Below are 25,063 nucleotides of genomic sequence, written 5' to 3' on the forward strand. Positions count from 1 at the left end.
ATTTATGTTTTCTAAAAATTAAGGACACCACAAGGAAAATACAAATTTGACACAAAAACATTCAAATCATGAAAGGGAAAAATGAAAAGATGTTTTATTTTAGCAAAATTAATAAAAGACAAGAACCCATAAGAAAGCTTAATAAACATGAAATGTAAAATCAACTAGGATAAATAATACAAATAAAAGGTTATTAAAATAAGTGTAAATAAGATTTTTAAACTTTTATATATTATTAAAGAAAAAGAGGAAAGTATCAATAAACCTACGTAAATGTAATTTATACTAGAAAAACAATAAATGAGCAAATAAATAAATACATAAGCAAAAATATAACAGATAAATGTAAACAAAAAATATTGTAAGATGGCAGTTTTATATTAGATGACACGGTACTCAAGAAAAAAATTTTATTTTGCAGTAATGGAACAAATGTGAAGCTTTCAAAATGGGAAAAGCTACAATATTATAAACATTTACAAACATAAATTCTTTTAATATAGCAGCAAAATATACAAAGCAAAAGTATTAGAAACAATGACTGTTTGTCACCTTTCCTCCCTCCATCCAAAAAGAATTCATGTTAGGAGACAATAACTTATTTACCTCAGAATTCAATAGGCTGAGGAGACAAATGATACAAGAAATTTAAGTATCATCCTTAATATCCCTAGAATTCTATATCATACCCTGAATATATATTCTTTTAAAATTGAAAAATATTATTTATAAAATCAGTTATGTCTTTTGCCACAAAAAAATCTCAATAAAATTTCCAAGTAATAACTATAAAGTCAACATTCCCTTATTTCAATGTATATAATAAAACATATTTTTAAAATTAATATAAAACAGAGAATTTTAAAAAATCAATCCTCTAAATAAATTTTCCTAAAAGAAAAAACTAAATTTTAAAAAATCTGCTTGAAATTAATATTGATGAAAACTTTATATGGAATACCTATAGGATTCAGCCAAAGCTCAATGTAGTAAAAAATGTGCACAGTAACTCATTTAATTAGAAAGAGATGTTGAAAATAAATGAATTATGCCCTTAAGAAGGTAGATAAAAAGCAATAAAATACATTGGATGAATTTAGGTGGATGATATTAAGGTGGATTTTAAAAGTAAAACGCCTCAAAAAAGTTAATGTGTAGTCCACTTGTTTATTTTCATTTTTGTTGCCTGTCCTTTTGATGTCATACCATAAAATCATTGCCAAGATCAATGTCATGAAGCTTTTCCCCTACATTTTCTTCAAGAAGTGTTACATTTTCAGGTTTTAAATATTTAATCCATTTTGAGTTGATTTTTGCATATCATGTAAAATAAGGGTCCAATTTCATTCTTTTACATGCGAATACCCATTTTTCCCCAAACCATTTGTTGACGAGACTACCCTTCCCTCCTTGTGTATTCTTGGTGCTCCTGTCAAAGATCAAGTGACCATGGATTTACTTCTTGATTCTCTATTCTGTTCTATTGGTCTATAAATCTGTTTTTAATGCCAGTACCATACTGTTTTGATTACTGCAGCTTGATAATATATTTTGAAATCAGGAACTAGGATACCTACAGCCTTGCTATTTCTCAGGATCAATTTGGTTATTCATAGTCTTTTGTGGTTCCATATGAATTGTAGAATTGTTTTTTTCTAATTCTGCAAAAAAATGACTTTGGGACTTTGACTACATCAAACATAAAAATCTCTGCATTGCAAAGCAAACAATCAAGGGAGTGAAAAGGTACCTACTGATTGGGAGAAAATATTTTCAAATCATTTATCTGAGAGGGGTTAACCTCCCAAATATATAAGGAACCCCTATAACTCAATAACCACAAAACTAATAATTCAATTTAAAAATGGGCTAAAGACTTGAATAGACATTTCTCCAAAGAAGATAGCATACAAATGGCCAACAGATATATGAGAAATCATCAGGGAAATGCAAGTCAAAATCACAGTGAGATATCACCTTACATCTGTCAGGATAGCTATTATCAAAAAAAAAAAAAAAAAGACAAGTGCTGGTGAGCATATGGAACAATGGGAACCCTTGTACACTGTTGGTGGGAATGCAAAGTGGTGCAGTCACTATGGAAAACAGTATGAAGTTCCTAAAAATTAAAAAATAGAGCTACCATATGATCTAGCACCCCCACATCTGTATATATGTCCAAAAGAATTGATATCAAAGAGATAATAGCACCCCCATATTCATTACAGCACTATTCACAACAGGTAAGGTATGGAAACAAACTAAATGTCCATAGACAGATGAATGGGTAAAGAAAATGTGGTATTATACACACAATGGGATACTACTCAACTTTAAAATATAAAAGAAGGAAATTCTGCAATTTGTGATGACATTGATGAACTTTGAGGAAATTATGGTAAGTGAAATAAGCCAGACATAGATAAATATTTCATGATTCTACTTACATGAGGTACCTAAAATGGTCAAATGCATAAAATCAAAGATTGGAATGATGGTTACCAGGAGCTGAGAGGAGTAGGAAATAGGGAGTAATTAATCAATAGGTACAAAGTTTCAGTTAAGCGAGATGAATAAATGTTAGAGAGCTGTGCACAACGCTGTACCTGTAGTCAACAACAGTGTATTGTATGCTTAAAATTTGTTAAAATGAAAAATCTCAAGTTAAGTATTTTTACCACATTTTTTTTAAAAGCACGGTTAATAAGACTAAGAGCTGGAATTCTGAAATGACCAACAAAATAGACAAACTCTTAGTAAGCAAAGAAAAAAATCAAAGAGAAATGAAAAGTAAACACTATCAATTATAACAGGGACATAATGACAGATACGAATAAGATTAAAAAATATATGGGAATAAAATTGTATTAGGATGTTAAATTTAGAAATAGTTATATAAGAAATATATAGTAACATAAACTACCAGAGCTGATTGAAAACCGTAGAAAAGGTAAATAAACCAAATTATATAAAATAAATGGAAAAGTTAACAAATGATCTACCTTTACTTATTCCAAGTTATTTAAAATATTTAAGAACATAAATAAAAAATAATTGCTCTCCAATCTATTTTAGAAATCTATTTGAACTCTGACACCTAATGCTAACAAACATAGCAAAAAAAAAAGAAAATCATAGACTCATTTGATTTACAAAGGTGCAGTGGCTTTGCATTTTACAAGAGGATTAGGTTCTGAACTCAGTCTCTAAGGTAAAATCTGTTTTTTAATGTTTGAAATTACCCCTGAAGACCCCCTTAAAATGCTCATAACAACATAATATGTTTCTTTGTGTTTGTAAACCTTGTCAATACTATATCTCAGTATGTACAGCAGATTATAGCTTAGTAAATATTTGCTTTGCATTTAGGGGCCCTGGTCATTGAAAAATACATACGGTTAAACACCAGAACAAAAATTTATCTTAGAAAAGTCTTCCACAATGAGAGGCAAACAGGAACTGAATTCATCTGAATAGAGAGATTCCTATCTTCCCTCATAAAGCTAATTTCAGAGAATGTATGCACTGAATGGAATGGCAGAAAGAATTGACCATACTAGTTAAGATTTAGCATTTAGTAATTTTGCACTTGAAGGAAACTTACGTATCATGATAAACCCATACCCAGAAAACAAATGCAAAACTCTGTGTACTTATATGTAGTACACTAGAACCAATACCATTTAAGTGAAAAAAAGGAAAGAAAAGGAAAAGACAGAAGCAATGACATCCATTAACATCAGGAGAATTCCAGAGTTTGGCATTGCACTGGCATTCATGATTGAAGCAATATTTCAACTGAAATAAATAAGAATTAAAACTTTTTTAAAATGAGGCAAATTTCATTATTTCCAAAAATATAATACTAAATTGGAAAAATAAAATTACACTAAGAAAAAAATGCTATTAGATATTCTAGGGGAGCTTAGTAACTAGTGGCAGGCCCAATATCAATATACTGAAATTAATGTCTTTTTCATAAACTATCAAAAAATTGTTTTGAAAGAAAATAATTGAAATCCATAATAGCAGCAAAAACTATAAAAGACATAGAAATAAACCAAACAAGAAATGTGTAAGATCTCTGAAAATAACTGTAAATCTTTGTTACAAATATAAAAGTTAAGGGAAATACATACTGTACTTTTAGATGAGAAGATTCCATATCATAAAAATATAAAATGACTCAGAGTAAATGCCAAACTCAATCAAATTCTCAGAGGGTTTTTATGGGGTTAGGGGGAGAAAAACAAATTTATTCAACAGCTTATCTGGATGAGCAAATGCTCAAGAATAGCCAGGAAATTTTTGAAAAGGAAGAAAATAAAAATAAATGTGATATTATGCAATAATGGACAAACGGATGAAAAAAGTAACTGAGGAGTTAAGAAAAGGACACATACATATATGGGGAATTAGTATGTGGAAAAGAGAAAATTTTGTTTCAACAGGGAATAAATAATATGAGGATGGGGCTTCCCTGGTGGCGCAGTGGTTGAGAGTCCGCCTGCCGATGCAGGGCACACGGGTTCGTGCCCTGGTCCGGGAAGATCCCACATGCCGCGGAGCAGCTGGACCCGTGAGCCATGGCCGCTGAGCCTGCGCTTCCGGAGCCTGTGCTCCGCAACGGTACAGGCCACAACAGTGAGAGGCCCGCATACCGAAAAATATAATAATAATAATAATAATATGAGGATGATTCCAGCCATATATCATAATGAAAAATAAACTATAAATGATTTAACAAATAAGAATTTTATGTAAAATATAGTATTAGAAAAATATTTTTGAATATTCCTGAGATAAAACACTTTTCTAACCAAGATATGAACATGTCATAAAAGAAATGTGATAGATATGACAGTAAAATTTTAAAGTTCTATATATTACCAGAGCTTAAAAACAAAGTTAAAAGAAGTGATATAAGAAGAAAAATATTTTCAACATATATAACATTAAAGAGTTAATATCCATAGGGGCTTCCCTGGTGGCGCAGTGGTTGAGAGTCCACCTGCCAATGGAGGGGACATGGGTTCGTGCCCCGGTCCCGGAGGATCCCACACGCCGCGTTGAGGCTGGGCCCGTGAGCCATGGCCACTGAGCCTGCATGTCCGGAGCCTGTGCTCCACAACGGGAGAGGCCACAACAGTGAGAGGCCTGCGTACCGCAAAGAGTTAATATCCATGATATATTAAAAAGTCCTACAAGTCACAGTGAAACAGATTCTTCTAGAAATCTAGAACCAATTCTCACATGAAGTGCAAAGACGAAAGCACAAGAATATTACTGTATTGTTTCTAATGACAAAATATTAAGAACAACCCAAACATATGTCAGAGCATTTTGTATATTTCATAGTGAGAATGTCTCATAGAGTAAGCAATGTGAAAGATCCAGGTTTTTTTTTATATTCTTCCCAATACTTTGTAATGTCAGTCTCTAAGTTTAGCCATTTTGGTAGCTGTGTAGGGTTATCCAATTACTGTTTTAACTTACATATCTTTTATGGCTATTGGATTGAGCTCCCTTTCATACATTTATTGCATATTCTCTTTTGTGAAGAACTTGTTCAAGTTTTTTACTCATTTTTCCAGTTTGATTGTCTTTTCCTTATAGATCTATAGGAGCTCTCTCTATATATTTAGATATGAGTTCCTTGATGAAAATATGTACTGAAATATCTCCTCTCAGAGTGCCTTTTCACTCTCTCAGTGGTGTCTTTTCATAATAGAAGTTCTTAGATTTAATGAACAGCAACATCAACAGAACATCAACAGAAACGAATGCATATCCACAGAATGACATGTACAAAAATGGTCACAGCTTTATTCATAATAGTCAAATTTAGAAACCAAATGCCCATCAATGAGAGAATGGGTTAAATAAGTTGTAGTATATTCATACAATGGAAAGCTGCATTTATAAAAAAAACAAAATTCAGCCAAACACAACAATAGAGATCAATCTCGGAACTATGGTTAAAACATCCACTCTAACAGCACAAATAGATCTACACTCAAGGACAGTGATGGGTTGATTAGATAAGATAGACCAAACTGCATACCATCTAATTCCAATCATGTGATATTTAGCAACAGGCAAAATCATTCTATGGTGAGAGAAGCCAGAATATTGTTTACCAGTGGTTCTCAACTGGGGGTGATTTTGTCCCCCATGGGACATCTGACAATCTCCAAAGACATTCTTTATTGTCAATACAGAGGGAGGGGTTGCTATTGCCATCTAGGATTAAAGGGCAGAGATACTGCCTATTAGATATTGTCTTTTCTTTTTTGTGCATTACATTGGACAGATATATAAGAAGTAATGGTGAATAATTAATTTAATTAAATCTATTAGTGTCTACAAAGCAAACATCAAAATTGGAAATAGAAAGAGGGAAGGAAGGGAGGGAAGGAGAGAGGGAGGGGGGAGGGAGGGAGGAAGGCAATTTCTAAATAAGGTAGAACTAAAACTGATTCATTATAACTTTCCAGAGGAATATAGGCAGTGATGGGAAAGAGAGAATGAGGCAAGAGTTCTTTTTTTTAATACTTAGTATTTCTGCTTGATTCTTCTTTATAATTTCTTGTTCCTCCTTCATGCTACCAACATTCTCTGTTTTCTGAGGATATTTATTATGTTTATTTTAAATTATTGAACTACCTTCTCTATTAATTCTGGTTTGTCTAGGTCATAGTGTGTTATCTTTCTTTTATAGCTGTGATCTTCAATTTCTGTTGTTTTTTTTTTCTTCCAGTAAATTCTGGGAGGTGGAGAAAAATCTAGGGATGCATTAACTTTGGCCATTCCAGATGGTTTGAAGGATGCAGAATGCCCAAGGCAGAGGGTACCTGTGATATCTCAGCATTTAAGCACCCTCAAAAGGTGGCATTAATATTTAGGAAATATCTTTATAGCTCTCGCAGGGCACTACTCTTACAAGAGCTTACTCCAAAATGTAGTGGTTCTCAAATTTGACTGCACATTATAATAACCTGGGGTGCTTTACAAAATATGCCTGAGTCCCAAACCCCAGAGAATCTCACTTACTTGGTTTTAGTTGTGGCCCTGGCATGAGAATTTCTTAAAGTTCCCCAGTTCTAATGTGTAGCCAAGACTGAAACTAGTTTTACAATCGGAAGATTCAACTTACAGAAAACAACCAATTGTTAACCTGTTTTAATCTTTTCCTAGTAGCAATACCCTCCTGTAGTGGTTCTTGAAACACAGTGTGCTTCCAGATCACATAGTGGGCTTGGAAAATCTCAGATTCCTGGGTCCAGCCCAAAGTTTCTGACTCAATAGCTTAGACTGGTACCTGAGAATTTTCACTTCTAACACATCCCCAAGTGATGCTTATGCCATGGGCCTCATTCTCTAAGAGAACAACTGTTCTACTGTTGATATTTATACACATGCTTAATTTATAAAATGTACACTAATATGTTTCTGGTAACTGTTTTTCACTTTTTAAATAAAGTTATTTAAGCAGTAAAAACAGCATGAACAGTTCAGTAAAAATAATTTTAGTTTAATTTAAATGAATTAAAATTGATTTTTTAAAAGAAAACTGCTTGAAACTTTGGGGCACTCCAATTAAGCAGAAAAATCCTAGAATGCTGAAAAATTCACATTGGAAGTTACTGTTCTGACCTGAAAGCTTGGAAATTATAAATAAAATCAGTAACCTCTGTAGTGACCTTAAAGTTTTTCTATAAATATTCTTAATTTTCTTAGCACTTGAAAAATAAAACCCTGAACACATCATTTCTTAACAGGTTCCAGTGAAATATAATGTTAAACGTTGTAATAATCAAAGGAGAGTTTGAACTATTATCTTTTGATTTGTCTGCATTACATAAACCCAATAAAATAATTGCTTCGGAGAATTTTTTATGAGGATTACTCCTGGAACAACTTATACTGAGAGTTTATTAAACCACCTTGGAGATATAGGATAATAGTTTTTTGTTCTATTAGATCACATAATTCTAATAATGCTAAGCCATAAATTGATTTATGTAATTGATAGTTTCAGATCATATGATATAGATTTGTGTGTTGCACTTTAACACTGCATATTATAGTTTATAGCTAAAAGTTTTAAAAATGCTAATAATAATTAAATATTTTAGATGTGACTACTGCCTCATTGCCTAATGATGTACTTTTTATGTTTCTAAGCTATGTGAGGCAGAAGCTTCAAAGCTACAGTCTATACAACTTCCATTTTTCAAAGAGGAATTCTGCACGTAAGTCATTCTTACATGGAAGCCTAACATGTAGGTATGTAGCATTACACTGCTGAGAATCTTGCTTTCATAGAAGGCAGTCCAAAAATGATAATGAAAACTCTCCAGTTAAAGCAAACCATTTTACTGAATTTAAACTTAGTGGGTTAGAAACTTGAAATGTTTTTTTTTTTTTTTTTTCTGCTCCTTGCCTTCAACTATCCTCTTTTTCTACTTTTCTCCTTAAGGACATCTTTGAGTCCACAGTAGGACAGGAGTGATAATGTCCTCTAAATAAACCCAAAGAAGTGTCTAGTCTTCATTTGTCCTCAGCTCTCCCTAGAATACAGAGTATTTAAGTCTCCCTGTCCTCAGTTCTGGTTCCTAGTTACCAATTCCCAGTTACAGGTAAGACCTATTCACCACCCTGTAATATTGGTTTTCAAAAAGCAATCATATTAACCTCATACATGAAATTCTTAATGCAATTAATTATTGTTTTTTTACTGAAAAATCTGTCCTTTAGATCTAATTAAATATTTTTCTGAAATACATCTGTTTAAAGTTCAAAGAAAGTTGCTCTTAAATATATGAATCGATTTTTTTGCACAGTTTAAAATTATTTAGAAATATATTAGATAGGATGTGTTACAGAACTATCTAATTTGAGGGTTTGAGTTGTATTATGTATTGACAAATCAGAGTTTTAGATAATTTTACACAAAAATATTGCCCTCACAAAATACATTTAACAAAACGGGACAGTATTGTATGAGTGAGATTTTTGTGTTTCTAAAATTCTCTGCTCTTAAGAGTTTTACATTGAAAGATAAATTGTTTAAATGAGATGCATACAAGAATGTGAGAGTAAATGCAGCTTCAAGTTAAGCTAAGGTTTCAAAATAAAAACAATAAAACAACAAAATGAACAAAAGCAAACAAACCTACAAAAGCAAACAAACTTACAGTCACTATCCACTCCTCATCTTGTTTGTTCCTATCATGTCACTTTTTTTTCAATATTCGTATCAGCTTTGGCTACACCCTAGCTCACATCGCAGAAAGCTTGGCTGAGATTTTACATTTTAACCATTCAATAAACATTCCCAGGTATGAGACCAATCTTAGTGCCAGTTCCAAATTCATTGTAATGAATTATGAATGGCCTACCTTGGGTCAGGTGCCCACCTAGAACTTGCCAGATGTGGATCAAAAGTGGGGTCAGACTGCCCAGTGACCATGGAAGTGTGAGTGTGAAGCATCTTCCAAAGAGGAGGTACTGAAGATGTTCATGCAGTGCTCATACAGGTTTGATAAATTCAAAGGATGAATGAATGAATGAATCACACTAAAGCATAAAATCTATTTTAAAAGTTCTCATCAATAAGGTCTGATATATCCAGGAATGGAAAGTATTTTTCCCCTGGTGATAAGCAAGATAATAATTAAAGCATCATCAAAGATTGACATCATTCTTGGATACTTGTTTTCCTTCCTTTTCCCTCTGCTGTATTTGTCTTGACTTTAAAGTACAGAATTGGCTTTTCATCATTGTTTCTTCTGTTGTGAGAGAATATGTAGTTTTCACATGACAGGATGTTCAGTGTATGTTTTTAGAACTGCTATATTTATTAGCATCCTCCAGTGATGCACACCGAACAGAGTTGTTTGTTTAAAAAACATAGGAACAGTGCAGATATTAAATAATGGAATTCTTAGTTTCTACTTCCCTTAACTGCCTTTACCTAATTTAGTGAAGTTTTCTCGCACAGACACAATAAGATATATGAAAATTTTAATTAATAGTTCTATACATATTCTATAATTTTTCAGAGGTTTTTCTTGAAGCTGCAGTGCACTAAGCCAGGATGCAGGCCAAGTGTAGGGTAAATGCCTTCAAAAGAAACATAAGTAAAACCAAACCAAGAAGTATGCCAAGAAGTAAATGAATAAGTAGAGTGCATAAGCAGGAGAGTGATGCTGGATAAATATCTGAGCTACATCATGAGCTTGTGGCTTGTGATCATTTATTTGATATGCCAAGGTGGGTGGATGTACCACCTGGTTCCGTTTAGAAGTTTTAGGCACAGGCTAATCTCCTCCTCCCCCACCTTTAGGACCCACTCAGCAGATTTATACACACTCTGGGACATTCCTGAGTTACAGGTAGGTTGCCATCATAGTTTTATTTTACTGTACCCTTCCTACAAAATCAAAATTGGAAATTGCAATAGCGTTCATGGGAAGGAAATACTTCTTTGACTATCTCCCATATTCCACTTCTTAGTATGCCTGTGCTGATTGCTGGTAGTGATCATGAGCATGGAAGCCTGATTAGCATATCCTTACTAGGGTATCTAATTATAAGATTAATAAATAAATAATTAATTCCTTGGGTATCTTTATTAGCATAATAAGGAATCCTTGTTAGGACTGCAACCAAATATTTATATAGCAAATATATCTGATGATGATTTTTAAAGGAAAATTCCTAATTTTTTTAAGCTGCAGATTTACATATTTGCTCAATGATTCTTGTCATCCTTTGAGATGAGCATTATGGATATGCTATATCATTTTCAACTTTAAATTAGATGGGTTTACTTGATAAAACAGGAAGGATCATTCACTGCTGTGAATGATTAACCATGGCAAAACTAGTTTTCAGACCAGTTACAAATTTCATTATGGCTTAAATAATTTTTAATGTATTGTACTCATAAAATCGAACTTTGCTGCATAAATCTGGTAGTTATATTAACTCCATTTAGAATAAGAAAAAACAGTTACTTTTAATTTTAAACTTTTTTCCTTACTAACAAAAGGTTCAATTTTTAAAAATCTAAACCCCTTATAGATGTAGGAAGTAAGTCCTTTTATTATCCAACTGTTTGTTGACAGATAGCACTAGTGACAGAGTAGAAAACATTGTGTGGTACAAAAGGGTCCAATTTTAAAAATCAGGAGGTTTAAGCTTAGTCATGCCTTCAGTATTTTTGTCCACTAAAAAATTTATAGAACCTCTCTAGACATTCCTCTGCTCTTCAACAAAATTTAGAGGATTACATTTACTTCTATATAGTATGTAAGAATTCTAAGACTCTACATATGAAAATCTATTTAGTGTTAATTTTTTTCCTTCAAGTAATGGAATTTGATTAACCTAAAGAATTTGCACTATATCTTTCTATCTAGAGAGCTGTGGTATATGAATAAAAGAAACATTATTACTACTATTCAAAATTAGAAATCTTACTTTTTATTCATTCTGTATATTAACCTATATTTACTGAACACCAACCACATGCAGGCATACTTGTTAAATACAAAGGCAGTGAAAAATTCCTGTCCTTGAAGAGTTTACACAAAAGTTTCATACTGCCGACCAATGAGTTCTACAGCTTACAGATATATTTGATTTGGTGTGCAGTGTTGACTGCACAGTGTTTTTTTGATATTTTTATTTATTTTACTTGCTAATTAAAAAGTGATGTCACATAAATATATGAATTTATGGTTTATTTTGAGAAAAAAATCAACTTATGCTTTCTTGTCTTGTATGATGAAAACTGACTAAAAGTAAATGACATCTACTTTTAGACAGGACCATCAATCCCTAGTTGATTATATATGCATTTACCTACCCACCCCCAGCCTCATTTAGTTTTAACCGCTGATCTACAAACATAAAATTAATTGGGAAAATATCTCACTGAGAGAAGCCATACTGAGCCAGCTAAGTATGCTGTAAGAGTTTCATGTTAATGCTAAGATAGCCAATATATAGACCTAAGAAATGATTTTGTCAAGAGATAGGCATAAAGGATGGGATAAAGAGAAAGACATAATACAGTTAATAAACTTGTGAGAATCAAGGATATAAGACAATTTGATCATTTCGTTTATAAGACATTTCACAGCATATGAATTAATTTTTGTGTTAGGCTATTTATCTATGAATTCAGCCCAGGGAAATTCTATGCAGGCACATTTCAAATATTAACAATACTGGCCATGTCCTCATCTTTGAATTCTACCAAAGTGTTTAAATATAAATAAGCCTTTAGGACAAACTTAAAGAACCAATAGGAAAGAAGGAAGAACTGTAAAGAGAATAGTAATATTAATCTGAATCAAAGGAGGAGAAGGCAAAGAGAAGGGGATGGTGTATGTAGAAAGAAAAAGAAAATAAAAATCATGACAGAGAAACAAAAAGTGCTATTTCACATGCCCCACTAGCACTTGGTGACTATTTGGTTTACTGCCAGCTAAAAAATGCAGGAAAATAAAATAAAATAATAATTTTAGTTTACAAGGTAGTACAATTCTAAATTAGTATGTAAATACTTATTATGTTTGGCTGCATCTTTTTGTTTAGCTTACAGTTTTTAAACTCCTTACTATTAAAAAAAAATCAAAAAGTTTGGAAACAACCTAACTGTTCATCAACAAGGACTTGATTAAAATAATGTCCTTATTATGGAAAACTTTGTAATAATAAAATCAGCCAGAGCTGATTTATCTTTCAATTAGTCACAATACACATAGTGCCTAAGGCTCACCAGTACTTTTAGGGACCCATGAAAATGTGCTAATTTAAATTTCTTTTAAAATCAGAAAAAATAAATATAATAATAATAAATAATAATGAATCCAACCTTGATTATATTCATCTTTATACCAACACAGTCATAAAATAGAACATTATTATTATTACTATTACCATTACTGTTACTATTACTATTATTTATGGAGAAAGGGGTCAAAGAAGGCAAAAGAACCTAGGGCTCACAAAAATCACAATTCAGCCCTGAATAAAACAGTATGATAAATCTCATGATGTACTGATATGGAAAGATCTCCAAGGTATTTTAAAAAATAACACCAACGGAAAAGCAAAGTACCAAACTGTATGTAAAGAATACTACCATTTCATTTGTGTTAAAAAGGACACTTTTATATAACCTGTATACATATGTTTATCACTGGAAAATGCATGAGAAACTGAAAATATTTAGGCTCTGAGAGAGGAACTGTTTATCTGGTAAATAGGGATGGAAGACAGTTTTTCAGTAAATATCCTTTTGTACATTTTGAATTTTGAACCATATAAATTTAGTATCTGTTCAAATAAAAATATTTTAAAATTTTTAAATATTTCTCAAAAATTTAAAAATATTTTTAAAGTATTTAAATAAAAATATTTAAAAACTAGTCGGTTTTCATCATACAGAAGCAACTGATCATTAGGAAGCACTTCTCTCTCTTACATGGCATCAAGTATATCCTTCCAAATTAATGAGCCATTTTAAGATATAATGCTTACTATCCCAATATCATATGCTCTTTCTGGAATTAAAAACACAAGTATATTGTCTCCAACAAATTCTAAATCTGGCTTCAGCTCTATCAAAGAATGGCAAGATCTGTTCACAAAGGCTTGCATATTTAATTGCCTTGGTGAATTTGGTTATTTTCTGAGGTGCCTGCCCTGTTTCTCAGCTTTAAGACATAAACTGCACCTCCTCCCCTGCCCTACTAATATCAACCACCACCCTATATTGCACTGAAGAGGCCCTAGAGCAGACAGTTGCAGACATATCTGTTACAGATTATAAATTTCATGACCCTATGATCCCAATGTCTCTTCATGCCTCAGTAAATTCCCACTGCCCCATAAATGCAGTTTTTAACTCACTTGGTGACACTCGTGCTAAGGAAGATTATACTGTGCACATATAAAGCCAGTCATAACTGCCTTGTCTCACAAAATAATCTCTATTTTCCCCTCAAGCCTGACACTGACTTCTCCTTTTAGGTTCATTGCCAATAGACTATCCCTCACCTTAGGAACACTAAACTGCTGCACAGGCTGAAATGTTAATTAATATAACCCTCCTCAATGAGGCCTTACCTTCTCCCAAGTGATGATGGCAATGAATGGGAGGCAAAGGTGTTATCACCCTACTCCATACTGGCTCCACTCTCAGACATCACCCTCTTGTATTCTTGCCTTGGGTTTACTTGGGTTTACTTCCCACAGTTATTATTCACTGGATTGGGTGCTCAGTTACAGCTCATGAGACCATTCACCATTTAGTATTGCCTCAGCTCTATCCACTTCTGCTTTTCAAACAACTGACACAACAAATTTATTTTTTAAATCTTTAAGACAGAGAGACTCTGTCTACCTAAAACCCTAAAATGAGGTCACTGGCATATATTCCCTTAAGAAATAATTCACTGGCAGAGATGCAGAAAATATTTAAATAAAATAATACTTTAGTGATATTTTTCATAACAGTGCTCCAGCTAAAGGGAAACTGTCCAACGTAGTGATTACGTATAATAAATCATTAAAATTCATGTTTACAAAGATATTTGAGACAAAATATTATTTATGACATAAATATAAAAATAGAATAAAAATTATATATACTTATTGGACTAAATATACAAGCAAAAAATTATATATGTATATATACATACATACAGGCACATATATAATATTGGAATAAAGGAAATTCTCAGGGTGGTAGAATTATTGCTTCTTTAAACTGTAAGTTTCTAAACTTCAATAGTATCAACGTATCACTTTTTTTATTAGAAAAAATGCCATCTTCATGATCTACTGTAAGAAATACTTGACAAAGATATATTTTTATTTGTAGCTATATATTTATATTATCTTTCCATAGATATAACTCTATTCATTATTTTTGGCTGGTTGCTGTAAGTCTAACGATATTTCTCCTTATTATTATTTTAACAATGCCTATTTAGCATCAATATTGTGTTACTTCAATTTTCACTTCTAATCATAGGAGCTTCCTACTTCATAAACCCCACTTCACACCTGACATTTCCCACCTCACATTTCACAAATGTTATAGCCTTACAACAGCATGATTCTACTTATAAACATTCCACTTCTAACCTTAGGAGTTTCCTACTTCATAATCCCACTTCACATCTGACATTTCAAACTTCACATGTCACATGTCATACTTCACAAATGGGAAAGTATATTTCCATTTAGTTCACCTCCCTCGTCCTTTACCTTTATGCTCTATTGCCATGTTTTTACAGGTACACGCATCATAAACGTGGCCTTATGCAAAGCATTAAATTCTTTTTAAGAAAATTAGAAGAGAATTAAAAAATTGATCTTTGCATTTACACAGTGATTTTCCATTTCCACTTGCCATTCTCTCCTTCCTGTAAATCGAAATTTCCATCTTGTATCACTTCCATCCAGCCTGAAAAACATCCTGTAGTGCCGTCTGTTTGAAATGAGTTTCCTCAGCTTTCACTTGCCTGAAAATATCTTTATTTTGCCATATTTTTTGGAAGACAATTTTACTGGATATATAATTCAAGATGGATAACTTTTTAATTTCTTTTTAGCACCTTAAAGATGCTACCGCTCCTGGTCTTCATTGTTTCCGATGAGAACTCTGCCTTCATATATATTATTGTTCTTCTGTAATGAATGCATCTTTTTTCTATGGCTCCTTTCAAGACGTTCTAATTTGGACTCTGATATCTGTGACTCTCTGTGTGACTCTGATATGCCTATATGCAGTTTTCTTGGTATTTATCTTGCTAACTGCTCTCTGACCTTCTTGGAACTGTAAGTGAAAGTTTTTCAATCATTTTTCAAAAATATTTATTGTCTCATTATAATGTTTTTTCTTTTGGAGCTCCAATGCATATATATTAAACTGTGTAATATTGGTCCATAAGTTCAAGGGGGTTTGTTCATTTTTTCTTGAATCTTTTTAGATCTCTGTTCTTGAGACTGTATAATTTCTGTTTATCTGTTTTCCAAGTCCCTGTAAATTGGTGAGATCCAATCTCAAAACTCTGCCTCCTCTAAGAATCTCGTTAGGGCTTGGTTTTAAGCTTTGTTAAAGTGGGTATAAACAGGGCCTTTCTCTGGGTGTGGCTTTTATCATAAAGCAGTGATTCAGCTTGATTCCCACTTTGTTAGGAGGTGTTAAAGGGTCTATTCAGGAAGTCTGGGCCCTAAGTTCGAAGTCCCCAGCACTGCTTAATGTCTAATCTCTCTGTTCTGCTCTTACCTCTGTAACAGCCAGTCTCTTATTAACTTTGTGTGGCTGTGTTTGGTGGTACTGCCCAGCTCTCAGTCAAGGGTGTGTGGGAAACCACCACATGAACTTCATGACCTCCACAGACTCCTTCTCTTAATGCCCTGGTCCACAGATCCCAACCACTTCAAAAGCCCAGAACTCTGACCTCTGCCTCTTCAGATAAGAGAGACTTGCACATTCTGATTGAACTCCAGGTTGATGCACTATAGCTGGGAAATCTTCCCCAGGCAGAGATCCAGGGAAACTGTGGGGCTCACCTTGTTTCTTTCCTCTCAGGAACCATAGCCCATTTACATGGTCATTTTCTTTTAGATATTTAACCCTAATATTTATTCATATTCCTACTTGGTTATGTGGTACCTACCGCAACAACACTGTTCCTTCTTATTCTTGAACTGTTGCTCTTTAGTTGTCCTCTGACATTCCAATTCTGCCTTCACGTTTGAGCTCTTTAGTACATTCTCTTGACTTCCTGGTTTTGTGATCAGTTTGTATTCTCTTGTCATATTGAACTCTTTTTCTTTTTGGACTTCAGGGTATAGACAGTCCCACCTGATGTGGAAATAAACTGCCACTTAAAGTATAAGAGACTCAATCTATCAGATGTCGCTATGAATGACCATTCCAGTTGAGCCAACCTCCTACCTTCCCTCTTCCTTAATGGGAGGGGAAGAGGGAAGGTAGGGAATTCTGACACCAGAGAACACTCATTTGAGCCTTGTTCTCTATTAGATAGAACTGAAAATGAAATGCCTATCAATATAAATTGTCTTCTTTTTTGTTGCTAACATAAACAAATTTTGTCAGGGACTAGAATATGCCCATTTTAACATTAAAGTTCCAAGATTCCCAGAAGCTAGAAGTGGCCATGTGACATACCTTCTCTCTCCAGTGAGGTGTGTGTCAGGGCATCAGGTGGGACTTTGGGTAACCAGTTGTTTTCACTGTTTAAAAAAAAAAAAAAGACATACATGGCTCCTCATTTCTCCTTATGCCCATTCCCTATCCCCTTTTCACTTACCCACAAGGTCAACTTAAATTAGTCAATCCCACCTTTACCAAAAACACAGGAGAAAGAATAAATGTTTATTTGCTGTATGCCACAGATATCTTTATAGTTACTGGCTATGCAGCATTAATCTAGCAATAGCTGATTGAGACAATAAGCTAGACTCAAATCATGGAAACCTAGAACTAGGAGAAGATAAAATGCAGCACGCAATAGCCCACCTCTGTTGCTAGACTGCCTGGGTTCACTGCCCAGCTCTATTGTTTTTACTCATGTTGATTTTTACCATTTTGATTATCCTTGATCTCAGTTTCCTTAATTATAAAACAGAATAATGGTTTAGTTTTAGTTTGTTCTTTTCTGGTAAGGACTAAACAAAGATAGTCATTTAACATTTGATAAAATGATATCTGGTACACAATAGATGCTTAATTAATATTCAAAATTATTATTCAATACTAGAGCAGGGAGGGAGGGTTAGATTTTACTTATCAGGCCAGTGGTATTTTACAGATTTCCACGGAAGACTGTTGTTCTGTCAGCTGGAGTGTTCCCTGATAAATTAGAATAATGGTGGTCTTTTCCTAGTATGCAGATTAATTTAAGTAAATTGATATAAATTACTTGTTCTAATAATTTTTCTCCCCTATATGTTTTTAAATCTCTAGTGATTGGCACAACTTGTTTGTGAGACAAATTAAAACATGTAAATGAACAAATATCATTATTATTAATAGAAAAAATTCAGAAACACCAATTATACTTAGTTTGACAATCTGTCTTTTAAATAGACATGTGTGCCCCCAAATTGTCACTTTATATTATACAAGCAAAATACAATATTTTCTCCCAGGAAACTTGCTCTTAGTTCCTGTGATTGAATTGAAAATACTGTTTCATGACACTTTACAAATAATACAGTATTATGCAAAAAACACAATAATCTGCAGGTTTAAGATCTCTAGCAATATAAAAATAATCCCTTGTCAGAGGCAGGGAACAGAAAAGAGTTGATTAGTGACAGAGACATTAGGAAAATGGAGAAAATTTGACAACATTTGGACATAGGTGGTGAGAGAGAGAAGAGATTCTTAAACTTTAGTGCAAATAAAAATTACCCTGAGAGCTTAATAAAAATGCATACAGAGTCCATGTCCCCAATCCCAAAAATTCTGGCTTAGAATTTCTGGAATAGTGACCTAGAACCTGCATTTTTAACAAATCCCATTTCTGATTCTGATTCAGGTAGCTAAGAATCACATTTGGAGAAACACTAGAACATGATACACTCTAACTATTTGGAATCACTAGTTTAACTCTGCTATTTCAGAATTATTTAGCACTTTGCAGTTACTGGCAAGCAATGATGCCAGTGGAAAGCCAAGGATAAAGGATGACTCCAAGATTTTATGCCTGAACACCTGAGTGAAGAATAATGCCATTAATCAAGACAAGGAACACAATGGTAAAAATGAGATACTGTAAAGAAAGAAAGATGATGATGAACTTTTTTTGTTTTTTGATTGTTGAATATTGGACTTTTTTGAGGAGTGGAAGGGAGTGGCATTACATACTAACTCTCTTCCACATATGACTCTGAATAAGGTTGTGAATAAGGGAGAGAAGAAACCCAAGGAGCCACTTCATTACTGATAAATGCCCAGGTTGGAAGCTAAAATTAGGGTGTGTCACCGATGGTCTTCCTCACACTGGAACCCAGCATTAAGAGGCCTAGTCCCTGCAATTCTATGTGGCAGGAGCAACTGCATTGCTCTGCTACCCCCAAGCAGCTAGAAGACACTATCCTCTCCACCTTACCTACAATAGTCCTTTACACAATTTTTACTGTGGACTCTGTACTTGTCATTTATAACACACACTTCAGAATCAGAATGAATGCAAGTGTTTATTCTGTTATCTCCATTTGAACCTAAGTGCTAAGAGAGCAAGGATCATATCTTACTTGCCTACTATTCAATACTCAGACCCAGTGCTAAGAAAGGAGTAGAAAGTCTAAACAATTTGTTGAATGAATAAGTTTTTAAAAGAACAAATACTAACTTTGACTTCTGGTCTGGTGTGTGTTTGTATATGCTCAAACCAAAGTTCCATGTTACTGATGTCAAAGTTAAACAGGCAGGGCTTCCCTGGTGACGCAGTGGTTGAGAGTCCGCCTGCCGATTCAGGTGACACGGGTTCGTGCCCCGGTCCAGGAAGATCCCACATGCCGCGGAGCGGCTGGGCCCGGGAGCCATGGCCGCTGAGCCTGCGCGTCCGGAGCCTGTGCTCCGCAACGGGAGAGGCCACAACAGGGAGAGGTCCGCGTACCGCAAAAAAAAAAAAGTTAAACAGGCAAGGAAGACTTATCCAAGATTACTGCAATAGAGAAGAGGGGCCAGGACTCTGAGCTCAACTCACCAGAAAATAACAAAAAGCTTATGAGATTTTAAGAGTAGGGAGGCTCTTAGGCCAATTCTGTTTACTAATTAGCCTTACCCAAAGAAAAAGTAAAATTTTCTCGTAGCTTCGTGGCAGGAGGTAGTTTTACAAATTGAAACAAGATGCCTGCCTAAGTTAGGCTCCTACCCTTCCAAAGAGACTGGGGAATAGGGATATCTTCTTTGTTGACATTTTTCAAAAGGATGGCTCCTTGTTCCTTAAGAAAGACAGCCCTGGGTTGTAACACCGGCAAAATTTTTTTTAAAGATTTATATTTCAAAAATGCAGAGAATCAATGTACAGTTACAAGTTTTCTAACGTAAATGCCCTAAGGAAAGAGAGGTCAAGGACCTAGAGGCAGGAAGAAACCTGTCTAAAATTTGTACCTGAGCTGAGGGAAACGTCAAGGCGGTCTTAATAAATGATTAGCTGTGTTTCTGCAGTTCTGCACCAACGAACTCAAATTACGAGCTTCCAATCTCTTATGTTTTCTTCATGCCAAGAGCTGCTACACACTTTAAACACCTTTTTTTTTTGCTTACTTTCTTACTTGTGAGCCAACCAAGGATCTCTTCCCCGCGCCTCTGGCAGGGCGCGTGCGCAGATGGTCTTGCGCGCCTGACGTCACGGAACGCGCCAGCCCCGGCATGTTAGCAACCGAAAGCGTCCCTGGTAGCAGTGGCTGCTGAGATGTACGAACTTCCGGTTATCCCGGCAGCTGCAGCCGCTGACGCTTCTGCCACCTGCTGTGGCCGGGTCTTAGCCCGGGATTTGGTCACCCTTCCGTTCTTCACTGCGCCCATGGTCCCACCTGGAGCCAGGGCGGCGGGCCCGGCAGCTCCCACGTGGTGAGAGGGCGGTCCGGGGAAAATGAAGGCGACGCACTGTAGCTGCTGCCTCAGTCACCTGCTCGCCTCCGCCCTCCTGCTGTTGCTACTGCTGCCTGAGTTGAGAGGGCCCTTGGAGGTACTGCTGCAGGCGGCCGAGGCCGTGCCGGATCCCATGCCTCCGGATCGTGGGCCGCGAACCCTGCCACCTCTGCCGTCCGGCCCCACAGCTGCACAGTCCCCGGGCCGCGCTCCGGCCGAAGCCGAGGGACCACGGGGCGCCGAGGGCGTCAATAGCAGCACTCCCAGTGCGGGGCTTGCAGCCGAAGACCCAGGCGGGAAAGCGGGGGAAGAAGGCCCGGTGGGTGGCGTCCTCGCTGTGAGCCCCAACCCCGGCGACAAGCCCATGACCCAACGAGCCCTGACCGTGTTGATGGTGGTGAGTGGCGCGGTGCTGGTGTACTTCGTCGTCAGAACGGTCAGGTGAGGCGAAGCCTCGATGAGCCTCCCTCGCAGGCCTGAAATGGGCTATCTTTTGACCTGGCGTTGTCCTCTTCCCACCCCCAGTATCATGGGTGCCTGCCTGAGTGAAAGACTGTGAGGATGAATGTCTTAAAAGCCTGTGGTACCTTTGGGAGTATTTAAACCACCAAGTACTTGCTCCCTTTCATTTATAAGTTATAAATTAGTACCAAACCTCTAAATCAATCTTTATTTGAGTAAATTAATACTAATGCAGAATGACCTTATTATATGGGTACTTTATTTTATAAAATGTAAAAGAAGAAAAGTTCTTTTAGCAGTAGTTTCTTTTTTTTTTTTACATCTTTATTGGAGTATAATTGCTTTACAATGGTGTTAGTTTCTGCTTATAACAAAGTGAATCAGTTATACATATACATATGTTCCCATATCTCTTCCCTCTTGCGTCTCCCTCCCTCCCACCCTCCCTAGCCCACCCCTCTAGGTGGTCGCAAAGCACCAAGCTGATCTCACTGTGCTATGCGGCTGCTTCCCACTAGCTATTTTACATTTGGTAGTGTATATATGTCCATGAAACTCTCTCACTTTGTCACAGCTTACCTTTCCCCTTCCCCATATCCTCAAATCCATTCTCTAGTAGGTCTCTGTCTATTCCTGTCTTACCCCTAGGTTCTTCATGACATTTTTTTTTTTAGATTCCATATATATGTGTTAGCATATGGTATTTGTCTCTTTCTGACTTACTTAACTCTGTATGACAGACTCTAGGTCCATCCACCTCACTACAAATAACTCAATTTCGTTTCTTTTTATGGCTGAGTAATATTCCATTGTATATATGTGCCACATCTTCTTTATCCATTCATCTGTCAATGGACACTTAGGTTGTTTCCATCTCCTGGCTATTGTAAATAGAGCTGCAATGAACATTTTGGTACATGACTCTTTTAGAATTATGGTTTTCTCAGGGTATATGCCCAGTAGTGGGATTGCTGGGTCATACGGTAGTTCTATTTGTAGTTTTTTAAGGAACCTCCATACTGTTCTCCACAGTGGCTGTACCAATTCACATTCCCACCAGCAGTGCAAGAGTGTTCCATTTTCTCCACACCCTCTCCAGCATTTATTGTTTCTAGATTTTTTGATGATGGCCATTCTGACTGGTGTGAGATGATATCTCATTGTAGTTTTGATTTGCATTTCTCTAATGATTAAGGATGTTGAGCATTCTTTCATGTGTTTGTTGGCACTCTGTATATCTTCTTTGGAGAAATATCTATTTAGGTCTTCTGCCCATTTTTGGATTGGGTTGTTTGTTTTTCTGTTGTTGAGCTGCATGAACTGCTTGTAAATTTTGGAGATTAATCCTTTGTCAGTTGCTTCATTAGCAAGTGTTGTCTCCCATTCTGAGGGTTGTCTTTTCATCTTGTTTATGGTTTCCTTTGCTGTGCAAAAGCATTGAAGTTTCATTACGTCCCATATTTTTATTTTTGTTTTTATTTCCATTTCTCTAGGAGGTGGGTCAAAAAGGATCTTGCTGTGGTTTATGTCATAGAGTGTTCTGCCTATGATTTCCTCTAAGAGTTTGATAGTTTCTGGCCTTACATTTAGGTCTTTAATCCATTTTGAGCTTATTTTTGTGTATGGTGTTAGGGAGTGATCTAATCTCATACTTTTACATGTACCTGTCCAGTTTTCCCAGACCACTTATTGAAGAGGCTGTCTTTTCTCCACTGTACATTCCTGCCTCCTTTATCAAAGATAAGGTGACCATATGTGTGTGGGTTTATCTCTGGGCTTTCTATCCTGTTCCATTGATCTGTATTTCTACTTTTGTGCCAGTACCATACTGTCTTGATTACTGTAGCTTTGTAGTACAGTCTGAAGTCAGGGAGCCTGATTCCTCCAGTTCCTTTTTTCGTTCTCAAGATTGCTTTGGCTATTCGGGCTCTTTTGTGTTTCCATACAAATTGTGAAATTTTTTGTTCTAGTTCTGTGAAAAATGCCAGTGGTAGTTTGATAGGGATTGCATTGAATCTGTAGATTGCTTTGGGTAGTAGAGTCATTTTCACAATGTTGATTCTTCCAATCCAAGAACATGGTATATCTCTCCATCTATTTGTATCATCTTTAATTTCTTTCATCAGTGTCTTATAATTTTCTGCATACAGGTCTTTTGTCTCCTTAGGTAGGTTTATTCCTAGATATTTTATTCTTTCTTTGCAATGGTGAATGGGAGTCTTTTCTTGATTTCACATTCAGATTTTTCATTATTAGTGTATAGGAATGCCAGAGATTTCTGTGCATTAATTTTGTATCCTGCTACTTTACCAAATTCATTGATTAGCTCTAGTAGTTCTCTGGTAGCATCTTTAGGATTCTCTATGTATAGTATCTTGTCATCTGCAAACAGTGACAACTTTACTTCTTCTTTTCCAATTTGGATTCCTTTTATTTCCTTTTCTTCTCTGATTGCTGTGGCTTAAACTTCCAAAATTATGTTGAATAAGAGTGGTGAGAGGGGGCAACCTTGTCTTGTTCCTGATCTTACTGGAAATGCTTTCAGTTTTTCACCACTGAGGACGATGTTGGCTGTGGGTTTGTCATATATGGCCTTTATTATGTTGAGGAAAGTTCCCTCTATGCCTACTTTCTGCAGGGTTTTTATCATAAATCGGTGTTGACTTTTGTCGAAAGCTTTCTCTGCATCTATTGAGATGACCATATGGTTTTTCTCCTTCAGTTTCTTAATATGGTATATCACATTGATTCATTTGCTTATATTGAAGAATCCTTGAATTCCTGGAATAAACCCCACTTGATCATGGTGTATGATCCTCTTAATGTGCTGCTGGATTCTGTTTGCTAGTATTTTGTTGAGGATTTTTGCATCTATGTTCATCAGTGATATTGGCCTGTAGTTTTCTTTCTTTGTGACATCCTTGTCTGGTTTTGGTATCAGGGTGATGGTGGCCTCGTAGAATGAGTTTGGGATGTTCCTCCCTCTGCTATATTTTGGAAGACTTTGAGAAAGATAGGTGTTAGCTCTTCTCTAAATGTTTGATAGAATTCACCTGGTCCTGGGCTTTTGTTTTTTGGAAGATTTTTAATCACAGTTTCAATTTCAGTGCTTGTGATTGGTCTGTTCATATTTTCTATTTCTTCTTGATTGAGTCTTGGCAGATTGTGCATTTCTAAGAATTTGTCCATTTCTTCCAGGTTGTCCATTTTATTGGCATAGAGTTGCTCCTAGTAATCTCTCATGATCTTTTGTATTTCTGCAGTGTCAGTTGTTACTTCTCCTTTTTCATTTCTAATTCTATTGATTTGAGTCTTCTTCCTTTTTTTCTTGATGAGTCTGGCTAATGGTTTATCTATTTTGTTTATCTTCTCAAAGAACCAGCTTTTAGATTTTTTGATCTTTGCTATCGTTTCCTTCATTTCTTTTTCATTTATTTCTGATCTGATCTTTATGATTTCTTTCCTTCTGCTAACTTTGGGGAATTTTTGTTCTTCTTTCTCTAATTGCTTGAGGTGCAATGTTTGGTTGTTTATTCGAGATGTTTCCTTTTTCATAAGGTAGGATTGTATTGCTACTTCCCTCTTAGAACTGTTTTTGCTGCATCCCATAGGTTTTGGGTCGTCGTGTCTCCATTGTCATTTGTTTCTAGGTATTTTTTTATTTCCTCTTTGATTTCTTCAGTGATCACTTCGTTATTAAGTAGTGTATTGTTTAGCCTCCATGTGTTTGTATTTTTTACAGATCTTTTCCTGTAATTGATATCTAGTCTCATAGTGCTGTGGAAGGAAAACATACTTGATACAATTTCAATTTTCTTAAATTTACCAAGGCTTGATTTGTGACCCAAGAGATGATCTATCCTGGAGAATGTTCTATGAGCACTTGAGAAAAATGTGTATTCTGTTGTTTTTGGATGGAATGTCCTATAAATATCA

General features: G+C 35.4%; 1 protein-coding gene and 1 long non-coding RNA gene across 4 annotated transcripts in view; one reads left to right on the plus strand and one right to left on the minus strand.

Annotated features, from left to right (window-relative positions):
* LOC307184700 overlaps nt 1-20,366 on the minus strand; it is a 166,785-nt gene extending 146,419 nt beyond the window's left edge. For both annotated transcript variants that reach the window (XR_013827798.1, XR_013827799.1), the window contains exons 1-2: nt 20,183-20,366; nt 17,228-17,292 (exon numbers count right to left, since the gene is read on the minus strand). This is a non-coding gene — a long non-coding RNA (uncharacterized lncRNA). The remainder of the gene's footprint in view (nt 1-17,227; nt 17,293-20,182) is intronic.
* A 158-nt stretch (nt 20,367-20,524) lies between these two features.
* FAM174A (family with sequence similarity 174 member A) overlaps nt 20,525-25,063 on the plus strand; it is a gene marked incomplete at its 3' end in the record, with an annotated part of 35,402 nt that continues 30,863 nt past the window's right edge. For both annotated transcript variants that reach the window (XM_079917206.1, XM_079917207.1), the window contains exon 1: nt 20,525-21,106. In XM_079917206.1, coding sequence (XP_079773332.1) covers nt 20,667-21,106 — 440 coding nt within the window. In that variant the 5' untranslated portion in view covers nt 20,525-20,666. The remainder of the gene's footprint in view (nt 21,107-25,063) is intronic.

Source organism: Stenella coeruleoalba (genome assembly GCF_951394435.1).
Source record: "Stenella coeruleoalba genome assembly, chromosome: 3".
NCBI lineage: Eukaryota > Metazoa > Chordata > Mammalia > Artiodactyla > Delphinidae > Stenella > Stenella coeruleoalba.